This window comes from Excalfactoria chinensis, chromosome 1 (assembly GCF_039878825.1).
Source record: "Excalfactoria chinensis isolate bCotChi1 chromosome 1, bCotChi1.hap2, whole genome shotgun sequence".
Lineage (NCBI taxonomy): Eukaryota > Metazoa > Chordata > Aves > Galliformes > Phasianidae > Excalfactoria > Excalfactoria chinensis.
In genome coordinates, this window is record NC_092825.1 from 80398758 (window position 1) to 80411307 (window position 12550).

At 38.9% G+C, this 12550-nt stretch overlaps 1 protein-coding gene across 3 annotated transcripts in view; it reads right to left on the bottom strand.

Annotated features, from left to right (window-relative positions):
* Positions 1–12550, bottom strand: part of CMSS1 (cms1 ribosomal small subunit homolog) — a 222109-nt gene that overhangs the window by 14541 nt on the left and 195018 nt on the right. For all 3 annotated transcript variants that reach the window (XM_072327194.1, XM_072327196.1, XM_072327193.1), the window contains one exon: positions 4492–4589. In XM_072327194.1, coding sequence (XP_072183295.1) covers positions 4492–4589 — 98 coding nt within the window. The remainder of the gene's footprint in view (positions 1–4491; positions 4590–12550) is intronic.

Below are 12550 nucleotides of genomic sequence, written 5' to 3' on the forward strand. Positions count from 1 at the left end.
AAACACATTTTAATAAGAAGTGAAAAAGAAAGATTCAGCATTACGTATCTGATCATCTGCGATAAAAAAACAAACATGCCACAGGGAGGCCAGAGAAAATACAGGAAATATAATGCTAGGCAAGGGAAAAAAGAAACAAAATCAAACCTTCCTACCTGTAGGAAGGGTCAATTTCTTACAGTGCCCTGAGTCTGGAGTAATTTTGGAACTGAGGTTTATGTTGTTGTAACCAAGAGAAGAATAAAAGAACAGGATACTGAAACACACAGGTTGTAGTCAAGCTTCCAGAAAATGGTGGAAAGCAGGTTTTGATAAATTAAGGGGAAAAAAAAAGGAAACATGAAGAAAACATTTCAATAACTATATACATTTAATCGCTATTATTGAACATGATTGTTTTTCTAAACTTCGCAATAACACCTTAAAACAACCAGCCTAACGTGAGCATCCAGACGGTGCAAGATACCATGGAACTGAGTGACAATAAAGGGAAAATATCAATGCTGTGAATTTCCTTTGACATTTGTAAGGCAAAATTTAGGAAAACATGTTTCAAATTTGTTCTGCTCCATTCCGTCTTTGCCTCCTCATAGCAGACAGGGTCAAATATGCAGGGTCAAAAAAACATGTTGCATTTCAGAATAATCTTCATCCAACACATGCTGCAATTATTAACCCGCTTTTGCACCTGAGCAAGCAGGCTAAAGTGATCCATTTGTAAGAGTCCCTGCTCAGATAAGCCAAGGTTAGGATTTGTCTGAAAGACAAACCAGAGGGAGGTAAGGCACAGATTTATAAGCATAGCAATTCTCTCTTTCCTTCTGAGGAATGTCCACTTTCTGGTAACACAAACGAGTCTACATATAAAAACTAATAGGTGATTTGTCAAAGTGCAAGGGGAAAATGAGCTTCAAGAAAGAAATCCCTGACACTAGGATGCCTTCAGCTGAAAAAATCTGCTCCTGTAAGAAATAGTGCAGAAGACTCATCACAAGGAACATTAAAAATTCAGTGTCCAACAGTGCTCCCAGGGGTGGGCTTGGAGGAAGAGAATGAGCAGGAAAGAGGGTCTCATCAAAAGCCAGAGAAGCTGCTTCTTCATACCCTTTTTAGGGCACCTTTGGCAGGGCCAGAGAAAAATTGATAGAGGCTCAGAACAGCTGAGCCCCCTCTGAGTGCTTCCTGTGCTGCTGTCGCAGCAGGAGGGCCCTTTATGATCACTTGTTCTACATCAGCCTGGCCAGCATGTCTGTGCCTCTCCATACTCACTTCGTTATCTTCCCCGCTTCCCCTGATAATTCAGATATAGCAAACAGGGAACCACCATGCTCCTCATAAACAAATGACCTATTGATTGCTCCTGTTTTCTGTGCCGTGTGATAAAGTCATGAACTTGCTAAAACAGTAGTTATGTATAAAAACAGCCCTGAAACTGTCTGAGGCTTCAAATAATACTTAGGAACTACCACAGCAGATGTGGCTGGGGACTAAACGGAGCCAGCAAAGCACTCGACAGCTAGGACTGCAATATAACACAGCCTGGATCAATAAGAACTTGTGACAGGGACCATATCTTGCCATAACAAGCAAAGATTTGTCCCCACTGTTTTGTCAGGAATAATCAAAGAACTGACTGCAAGCACAAGCTCACTTCATCTCTAGAAAGTGTTTCAGGGTTAACATAAGTTTTGTGTTTTATTTATATATACTTTTAAAAAGCTCTGTCCTGTCTCAGATTCTAGTGCTTCTAAGAAGAACACCATACATTTCTTTGTTCCTATCCCCACTGCTAGCATTCCCAGACACTGAGACTGAAACAGAGCTACCTTCTGCCTTCAGCTTCTGATCTATCCTTACATATTCCAGCTGTCCACAGACACTTGAAGACCACTTGCCAGGTGTTACTATCATAAATTCCATGTTTGACATTAGCTTTTATGCAGAGAACAAGCCTTTGGATTGATCTAGTCATGAGATACTACCAAGAAACCAAAAAGCTAAAAGAGGTCGAACCTGAATCTCTTTCTTCCCATAGAATATGATGGATCCTTATGCTAGATAACATCATCACTATTTATGACCCTTTCAGTATAAAGAAAAACGTCTTGTTCACTTTGAGCCCATTTCTTCCATCACATGTTGTGTGAATTGTTTTATACACATCTCCAAAACTCCATGCATGCTCCCAACCAGATTATATGTAAAGAAGCAATAAAAGTAACAGAGCTGAAAAATGATTTCTAAGAGAAACAAAATTTTCTCACTGGAAACCTTTCATTCAAATGCTTAAAAGTATCATGGAATGCCATGGTTTCTTCTCTGAAGACAGTGTACAGCCCTCTCTTTCAACTGCAACTGAAGCACACAGCAGGCTTGCAGGGTAAGTCTTGCTTCCTCTGAAAATCATGTTAGGACTCAAAAATCCCTTATTTACAGTAGCATATATAGGTATTTAGGCATGGGCACGCTGTTAGCAAGTCCTATTCAGACATTAAAAATAATGGCATAGGAGAAAAATAAACTTCATGGTGGTGAAGGGCTGTAAATCTACGTGTCTTTGATGATCTGCAGTCTAAAATATTTAAGTATCTGATCTAACTGAACTTCTGACCCTTAGGTAAATATTAGCCGCCTACCTACTCATGCAATAGTTGTTTGCACGGCACCCTTAGGAAAAAATCATTTACGTGTTTTTCTTATGCAAGACACAAAGCAGACAACCTGCTGGTTTTTGACATGGCTCCCCTGCGCTCTGTGTTTTTATGCTATTTTTATATGGAAGTTCTTAAAATGCAGAAAACAGGAAATTTATGCTGAGACCACTGATTTATGAACTAAAATGTTATAAATTCCTTGTTTGTTAATCATAGGCAGAACATAAAATATTTCCTGTATTATATTTCTAAGACAACTTTTTTCTTAACAAGTTGCCAAGTTACTGGAAATTCAAATGTAAAGTGAAAACATTCTTGTGTGTGTGTGAAAGTTTACATTCTAGGTCAGCCATGTACTCTGACTTTTGGAGCTTGTGACAAAGTAAACACATCAATGCTCCGTTCAGATTGGAGACAAATTATTCATCTCATTGCAACTCTGTGGACAGTCTGCAGACTGGAAACGTAAATGTTCATAATTCTGGTTGCTTGTCTCCTGACTGGCTTTAACATGCCAAGACCACTGCTGAATAGCTTCCAGCCTGTGAATAAGGCAGAAATGAGTGAGTAGGATTGAGTGTTGCACGCACTGGAACTACAGAACTACCAGTTTTCTTCAGAGAAAGCTAGTAGAGCTAGTAGATTCAACTTTACGTAGAGTTTTGCTCTAAAAGATATGCAACAACACAGGCCACTGAGCTCCCACAAACCATTGCCTCCGGGAGTTTCATGGTTAAACATCAACTTACCATGTTCCAAAAATACAGACTGATGTTCTTTATGTTACCAAAAGAGTTGTGGCAAGAGGCCTACTGCAGCTGAGCAGGCCTCCTCAGCAGGGTAACCTGTGTCAGATATCCTTTCTAATGCTCTCATAGAATGGGTAAAGCAACTCCTCGAAAATAAAAAACAACTTTGTTCTAAATGCATAAGTGAATATAGTTGTGATTAAAACAAAACAAAAAAACCTAACAGCTTCATAGGCATCCTCACTGAGTTGAATTCCTTGCATTTGATGTTCAGAGAGGGCATGTACAAAGGCAATACAGCTTTCTCCTATGTTACTTAGTTTTCTCTTTCCTGATCAAAATGTGGAATCAGTTAAGACATTTGACTCATTTCACCTTTGGTCTCCTTGGAAAGACACCAAGAGCATGGTAAATACTACTGTATTGCTTACACTTCTCTGTTACTAAACAAAGAACAGCTTTACAAAGGATTTTCACATGGGCTGTTGGCTAGGCATCATACAGTGATTTTACTACTGACCTAGGGTCTAAATTAACATTCATACCTTCAAGGAAAAATAGTCTCCAACGTCATTTTAGCAACTTGACAGCCATTCAGTCTATTCTCATGTATGATATATGGAAGGCAGAAGAAATTAACTTTCAAACAAGAGACTCCCTGAAATCAGCTGTGGTCTAGATGATTCTTTCCTGCTACAGCGATGCTGACTGCCAAAGACCTTGCTGCCATTTCCTGGGTATATTTTATCTAAAACTAAACAACATTTAAGACACAGCTTTCAGGACCTTCTGTGTGCAGGGAAAGGGAAAAGATGAGGGAAAAAGACACGGTAGCACCACTCAGGCATTTATCACTAGGCATTCACTTACTTGGAGACAAGTGTAGCATCAAACGAGCTATTATCAAGATGCACTGGAGTCCACTTCCAAATAATGCAAAAATAATTCAAAAATATATAAAAATCCTATTATATGATCAAATAAGGCAAAAAGTGAAGAAAATAATCCTTTTATAGTGAATCAGTGGGGATTACACTTCACTACGCAATATCATCTCTATTCTCTACACAACTCCTAAACTTACATACCTTCTTTCTTTTCTTTGTCACGGCAGGTTTGGAATCTGGACCTTGATGTGTTGCTGTCTCATCACTTGGTTTCTTAATTGCTTCATCATCTGAAGCATCTGAGGAGGAAAAAAAAATATATATATATATATATATATATATATATATATCTTTCATTAACGTTTTTCACTCATCTTCTATTTTTGCATTCAAAAATGTAAGAAAGATCTTCAACTGCAATCTTGACAAAATCATATAACCTTAAGATTAGCAGTAAGTACAGCTGGAATGTTAATTTTTATCATTTTAGAAAACTAGTATTTGAAATGTATTTTAGGAGAAGTCCCAGTTTTTGCTTCCTCTTCAAAATGCTTGATCTTGCAGGAGATATTTCTGTATCTTTCTGGCATGCTGCACAGTCAGTGCCATCTGCAGCATCACAGGCAGAAATGTCTAATTCACCCATAAACACATGTGAAATAAGCTATGCAGTGAACACTGAGAGAAGATGTTTCTAGAGAGCTCCAGCACCTCAAACTCCATGACATCTCTCTGTGTTATTTCTGAACAAGCTAAATATGATCTTGGATCCATACTACTGTACTTACGTAGTTACAGACCTATCACAACAAATCATTAGACAACAAAATGAGCAACAGTTCTGCTACCAAAGGCAAACAGCTCCACAGACTGTTGGATCACTGAGAAGAACATACAATTCCCATTAAACGTGCTGATACTCCTTTTGGAGTCAGTCATCTCCTTCTACAAAGAGAAGTCTTGTGGATAGAGAAAGAGAAAAACACCTCTTACCAGTACATACACACACACGCAACACAGAAAACACCCCAACCTCCAACTAGAAGTTCAGAATGCCTCACTGACAATCACCTGTAAGATGAAGAATACTAAGATCTGCACTGTCTCCTGCTGTTTAAAAATATATATGAACATTGTCTGTAAGCACATTTTAAGGTAAAGGCACCATTCCCACAGTTCAAGCAAAATGTCCACAACTATAAGAAATTCTTCTGTTCTGAACAAAAACTATCTAAATTAAAATGTCTCCACTCAAGCTCTTATTCACCTGTATTACCTACAGAGTACTCTGGGGAAGAAAACTATACACACAGACACATCATCTACTTAACTGAATAATTAGAATTCCTTTATTTATATTTGAACTTTTCCTTCCCTTTTGCTAGATTTAGTGATTCTTCAGACTTCTCATATGCTGAAGTTGGAAGCTGCTGGTTCAAAGATAAAAGTTATTTATTTTAAATAGGAACAGCAAAATTCCATAAGCATCACACAAAGTATGGAAGATCTGACTACTGATTATTACATAATGTCTATGCAATCATTAGCAGTAAGCTGAATAAAGAGAAAGCCAGAGGACATGAGTGACACAAAAACAACTATGGCCATAGCTTCTAAAATCCATAGTGGTAACAAACTGTATTTAAACCTGCCTAGAAAATACTGTCTTGCAACTGCCAGTCCTTATCACACTTTGAAAAGCTTGAATCACAGTCAGCACCTTCAAATGGAGTTATGACAGCTTTTAAGAGTTTTTCAAAGTCTGAGAACTTAAAGCTAGCAATCAGAGAAAATCAGTGAATATTTTAGCAGGTCATTTATCATGAGATCTCATTTGATATAGATTAGATTCTTGGCAAACTGCAATAGGTTTAAAAAGACAGTAGCATCAGAGAAAATATATATATATATGTGAACAGTCTATGACCACAAAAGTGCAAGATCCCACATGAGGCAAGTTGCTGGTGCCAGAGGAATAACAAGGATGTCCCTCATGTTGGCCCCTGCCACAGGCTAGCTGTAACATCAAGGCGTCCCTTATGCAGCTGCTAAGTCCTGTCCTCTGAGGGAAGAAACGGAGTCAGACTGACTCAGTTACTGAGCTGCCATTTAGACCACGAGCAAGAAGAATGACTGCCTCTCCCCAGTAGTACTACTGCCACACTACTGCTGAAGCATGGCTGTTTCTGTTCCAAGGGTGTGCATCAGCCATCATCTGAAGGAATAAGATATTCTGGGAAAGTTTATTAGCCACTAGAATTCAAAAGGAGAAAGCATTCCAAAGCCTACTTCTATATCACCCTTTCCCCAGCAAATTTATTATGCTGCATTTTGTTAAAGCAGCTTCTGGGTGTGAGAGTCCATTGGGGACTTTCATATATAATTCCTCCGTCTCTTGATGTGACTTGAAGAGATGCTTGAGAGATGCCACCTTTTACACACACCAGCTCCACAGCCTTCAGGTTCTATCTATACATCCAAGCAGGTTGTATACAGACAATAAAAACAAAGAACACCCAGGAGATCAGAACTAGTCCTCCTCTTTGTCCTTGCTCATTCCCACTTGAGACTCAAACACCATTTCTAAATATATCCATGAGTGTCTCACTGAACTGAATTGCTGAGCCAGCTCTTTCTTAACCTATTCACTTCAGACTGGAAATAAATGAGAGTAGCATTAAACAACCAATGGAAAAATGTCTGGGATCTTTAGGCATTCCTTTTTAAAACCCACTTGGCGTGTTCTGAAAGGCAAACGGGGGCAGCCTATGTTTTAAATAACCTCTTCTCTTTCTCGTAACTAAAAGATACACTGCTGGTAATAGCAATCTAAAACTGGACAAATGGTTTCCATGATATGAAATAGCCTGACAAACAATGTACCACCTGTTCACTGCCCATCTGAGTTATGGGCTGCACTTTGTGATGCAATGTCCTCCTCCACTATCAGCTGGAAACAAAAGAAGAGGAAGCCAATGTCCAGCCCCAAACTCAATGAACAACCACAAAAGCATTTCCAGTTTGTGCATCTTCCTGCAGAACTTGAAAATATTACTTCATACAATGGTAGGACTTTTTGTCTGTTTCACTGACAGTTACTGACATCCCAGCTGAGGTGGTAGCAAGCTTCAGTCTGTGATAGTCTGTGACACTGTGCCAACTCCTGTGTGACAAGAGAGTTTTATTCTAGACATTCAAGTCCCACAGGCCAGACCCTGCCATTCTTACTCACATTAAGCAGTTACCTTGAAGTCAGTGAGGTTATCCACAAAATAAATCATAACTCAATGTGAATGGAAGTAGAGGTATCCAGCTCACAGATTTCAAACATGCCCACATCAGAAGCACTGCTTGCCCAGCTCTGAGGTGTGAAGCTACCCGGGAGACTCTTCCACATCCAAAAAGAAGAGAGGACAAATGCTTCATTAACAATCGGTTGACACAAAGGCAGAACCGAATTGATTAATACAATATTGACTTTCATCTCTCCTGTGCAAACAAGCGGGCAGGCACTCCTGGAACACACTGCTGAAGAGGCAATGCTATTCAGCCCAGCAATCTCTTGCATCTGCTTTCTTGTGATGGGCAGACATTATGAAACCACAAGGTCATCAAAGTATAAACGATTGTGTAATGCTCTTGATATAAATAAAAAGGTGAAGAGCTCTGGAATTCGTGTTTCTCTTTCATGCTATCCATCAGCACTACTGCACACGCTAATAGGCTTCCCAGTCATTAGGTAGTTATATTTTACCTTGAACCATGCTGAGATGGACAAAAACATTAACACTTAACACCCCCTTGCCATGAACAGACTTTCTCATTTATGATAATGATCACAATATTTAAATTGATTCAGTGTAAGGATTTTTAAATCCTTACAAATTCAATACATGTCCCTATGTCTCAGTGCATCAGTGTGTATACATGTGCATTAATGCAGAAGCACGTAGACAAATGTATACATGTACATAAAGAGGCACTTACACATTTTGATAATTTAATAGATTCCCTTTAAATATCTACTTAATTAACAATTATCTGCGCAAAGAATGAATATTTGTGTTGTCCATTATTCCACTATTTTAAAAGCAGAGAAAGCTTTAATGATATAGGAGCTAACAATACATGCTTTTATGCGAATGTAATTTTGCTCATACTAGCTAGCACATACAGTTTATACTTGGTATCTCATCATTACTGGCACTTTCAAATTCCACAATACCATTCTGCTAGTATGAAGTGGTGAATACAGGAGTTACAGTGACCACCAATATAAATAACTCGTTCATTTAAGGACTAAGCTTAACTTACTGGAAAAAAATATATGTATATATTATTTTGCTTATCTACCCAAAGACACCTGAGAGAATACTTTCTATTAGTTTGGGATGTTTCTTTTTTTAAACCTGGAAACTCAGTGAGGTCAGACATTTCTTTGGCATCCAGAAGACCTCCAGCGAAACAAGGTACTATAGGAAAAGTTCATTTCAAGCCTTCAAGTTACACTTATCTCTACCCTAGAATTTGGAGGGAAACTGCATCCATGGGGAGACTCCTTCAATTTTTATTTGAAATATCTGGCACTGTCCACAGACAGAGATGGATTCTGGGCTACAAGAGCCCACATGTCTAAACTGCTACAGAATTTCCTGCATTCCCCCTTTTGCTCCCACCAGTGTTATATATCAACGTTAATCCAGAATTGCATATAGAAAAACAAAGCTAGTATATAATTTATTTTTACAAACTTCATTCCTCCCCCCTTTTCCACCTTTGACTTCCTTCCTCCTCTGACTGCTCTAAAATTGCCTTATATCTAAAACTAAAATTAAAGTAGGACCGATGTTTTCATTTTCTAACGAAACATCAAGGATGTTGCAGAAATAGGTTTTGTATTTGCTATGCTGTCTTTCTAGTTTCAAGCACGTTGCAGGAAAACATGTCCTTGACATTCCTCTGTAGGTGAGCACAGTCCATTCAATTTGGGCACGCTATGACAAAATAATTTCAGCCTGCTTTGCAGGTTATGTTTTTATTTGTTGGTCAATCAAACAGCACTGATCTGTATCACTTAACCTAGGGAAAAAGTACTTCTTGGGGCTTCCAGCTTTAAAGCCAGCTGACTGAAAAATATTTGATTCTAAGTAAAATGCCAGTGTGTTGGGCAGAAGTCTGTGGGGTTTTTTTTTGTTTGTTTGTTTTTGTTTTAAACTGTCATTTTAGGTTCCTTTTCTTTCAAAGTAATAATGGAGTGGAGCAGACAGAAAGGTCTGGGAAAATAGCGCAGTTGAAATCAGCCATTATCATATTTGCGTCATTTAAAATGGGACCAAATTTGTGGTGAATCATATTCATTAATCTTAATGTCAATGCATTTGCCTGAATTTTTCTTGCCCCTACAGTTGTGCTGACCACCAAAGCTGGCCTGAAAGCGACAATGACAGCATCTAAACAAATCACTCCAGAATCATCACACAAGGCTGAAGGAACACAAAGCTCAGGTGGTCCCAGTCACCACATCCACCAACATCTAAAGAAACAGATGAAGTCTTTCAATGAAAGAACTGACAGGGGGCTGGTCACATAAGAAAAAAGGGTTTGACATTTCAAATATTTTGAAATATTCCAAGCAGAGCTTCTTCTTTGACAAAAGGAGAGGGATTCGGTTATCAAGCCAATTAGTTAAAAAGCAATGAAGTTCAGGTACGGGTTTCTAGCAGTCGGGTACCATCATTTTGACAACTTTTACCACCCACTGCAACAGAGAACAAAGTTATCTCAGCCCAACACGGAGGCAGTCTCCATGATAACCAGACGTGATGTCATTACCCCAAAGCAGCCCCTGCCCCCCAAGGTCTAAGCACTTTTCTCCTTTTCTGTCTGAATGAACTCCTTCTCTACCACAGTCCTGATACAGCACAACAGTAAGTCCTCACACTTGTGAGTATACCTTGAAATGCACACTCGGCCTGCTGATGCACTTTAAAACAAGTGTATTTTACAGTGCATTTGTGAAGCACACACAAGGGCACATAATATGCAACAGAGCAGGAAGAGACATGGCCCTAAACAAGACCGAAAAGGACTTCATTAGGCCTGTGTCAAAGCAGAACTTATCGTGAACTGTCTGCAGGACTAGTACATATAATCTTACAAGTACTGACAATAGCCAGTACTACAAAGACAACGTGTTCACATGTGTAAACACCATCCCTGGTCAACTGAGAAATCTACCACAGATAAGCTGCAGGAGAGGACGTTCAGCTGGGGCTTCTCTTTCTCACACTGAAAGAGGAGAACTTAAGGGAGTCATTTAGCACACAAGCAATCCCCTGTCAGACTGTGCCAAGAAAAGTCTCCCACAGGTCATTCCCTTTACCTAATTTTTAACACTTTCACATTCAAAACTGGTACTTCCTAGATGGTTTTTTACTTTCTGACTTTCATTGAATCAAAATACAAAATGAAAGGTATGTCTGGGATCAAGGTCAGAGGAAATACCATTGCATACAAGTAAGCACAGAAGAAGAATCTACCTCAAATGACCAAGGCTAGGCTTAGCTTGCAATACAACTACAACCCAGCCTATTCATAATTTGACCTTCTCATTATCACATATTGCCTTATAAAACAGAAACACATTCAATAAACAGAAAGAGACTGGTCAAGTATAGAAGTAGTAGGTCACCCTTCGTGTGGTAAAAGCTACTTACACTCCCACAAGATGTGGGCTGAATATGACATCCCATTCCTATCTTACACAAGAAATCATGTCACCACTGAGGTAAGGAGGGAAGACTTGACGTTCATTTTCAGTCACATTAGTTTTAAAACCCATGGTAGATGAAGGGCAAACACTAAGATTTCACATGTGAGGAAAATGACAGACTGACTGTTTGCCATCCAACTTAATTTCTTCATGACTGGCCTGTCAAACAAGCACCTGGAGCCTGAAGATGCAGAAACACATCAGCACAGAGTGCACAGCACGTCTTCTGTTTGCTCTAGTACCCCAAAGCCAATGACACCAAGAGCAAAGGCTCAGATGGCATCCGTAAGTCACTGCAGCCTCCTCATTACTCTTACTTCTTTTCTTTCAAAAACTACCCTTATGTAAAAGGGTAGCACATTCTTAGAGTGACAGGGAAGCAGGAGGTGATTTTGTTTAGCTTGTTTAGAATTAGCATGGGTTTGGGGTTGTTTAGAATTCTACTGGATCAATGTTACAAAATAACTAAATACTTAACCTTGTAAAAAGGACTTCCCTTGACAGATGCTAGGCCTTGTATACCTTACAGGCACTTTAGAAACAAGTCAAAGGATGCCAACAATGCTGAGCAACATTAAGAGTTCTATCTAACAGTAGAGTTCTAACTATGAAAATCTGGGGAGTAGGGGAAAAAAAGAATAAGAACATAGTTGACCATATTGTACATTGTGATTCATACATTTTTCCTTACAAAACATCCCATGGGATCTTTGAACAACTACAGATGCCTACGAATTTGGGTTTAATCAATTAAAGAATCAATTGACAAGTATTCCTTACAGAATGTATGATTGCAGGAAGGAGAATCCCAAAAATCTGGTTTGAAGCAGCTGTCAATCCTAACAGAGGCATATGAAGAAACAGATATAAAAGCCATTCTAAAAGAAAGCCACAACTTCTCTGAAAAAAAACCAAAACACCCAACCACCATCCTTCATTAGTTTTAATATTTTCTCCTAGAAACATTTGTTTCTGTTAATTGTCAGGAAATAGGTAAATTGGGAGCAAATCTTGGGAGCAAAACTTGGGAGAAATCCATAAAACTACTTCAATGGTGGGTGCTAGCCTCAATCTGACCATGATTAAGTTTTGTCCAGGAATGTAGTACAGCCCAGATGTGATGTCTCCCTTAGTACTGCAGGAGACTCATATTTCCTACAGTCTTCTCACTGTCTTAGGAAGCAGCTGTGGCTTCACAGCTGTAGTTCTTGTTGTGAAGGTAACATACAGAGTCTGGCTGACTCCGTGGACATCAAGCTGATAGATCATGATAAAATTACATAGCAAAACTTGCCAAAAACAGTAGGCTTCCATAAAAAATATACAGCACATGTTGTAAAAACTTAACTGCACATATTACATTATTTTTCATAGATTCACATTGATATTTTGCTGATCACTGATCTCACTGATGCCTTTTTGGCTCATAGTTGTTTTGCAGATATATAACCCTATGGTATAAGGTTATCACAGACCTGACATTTCCCC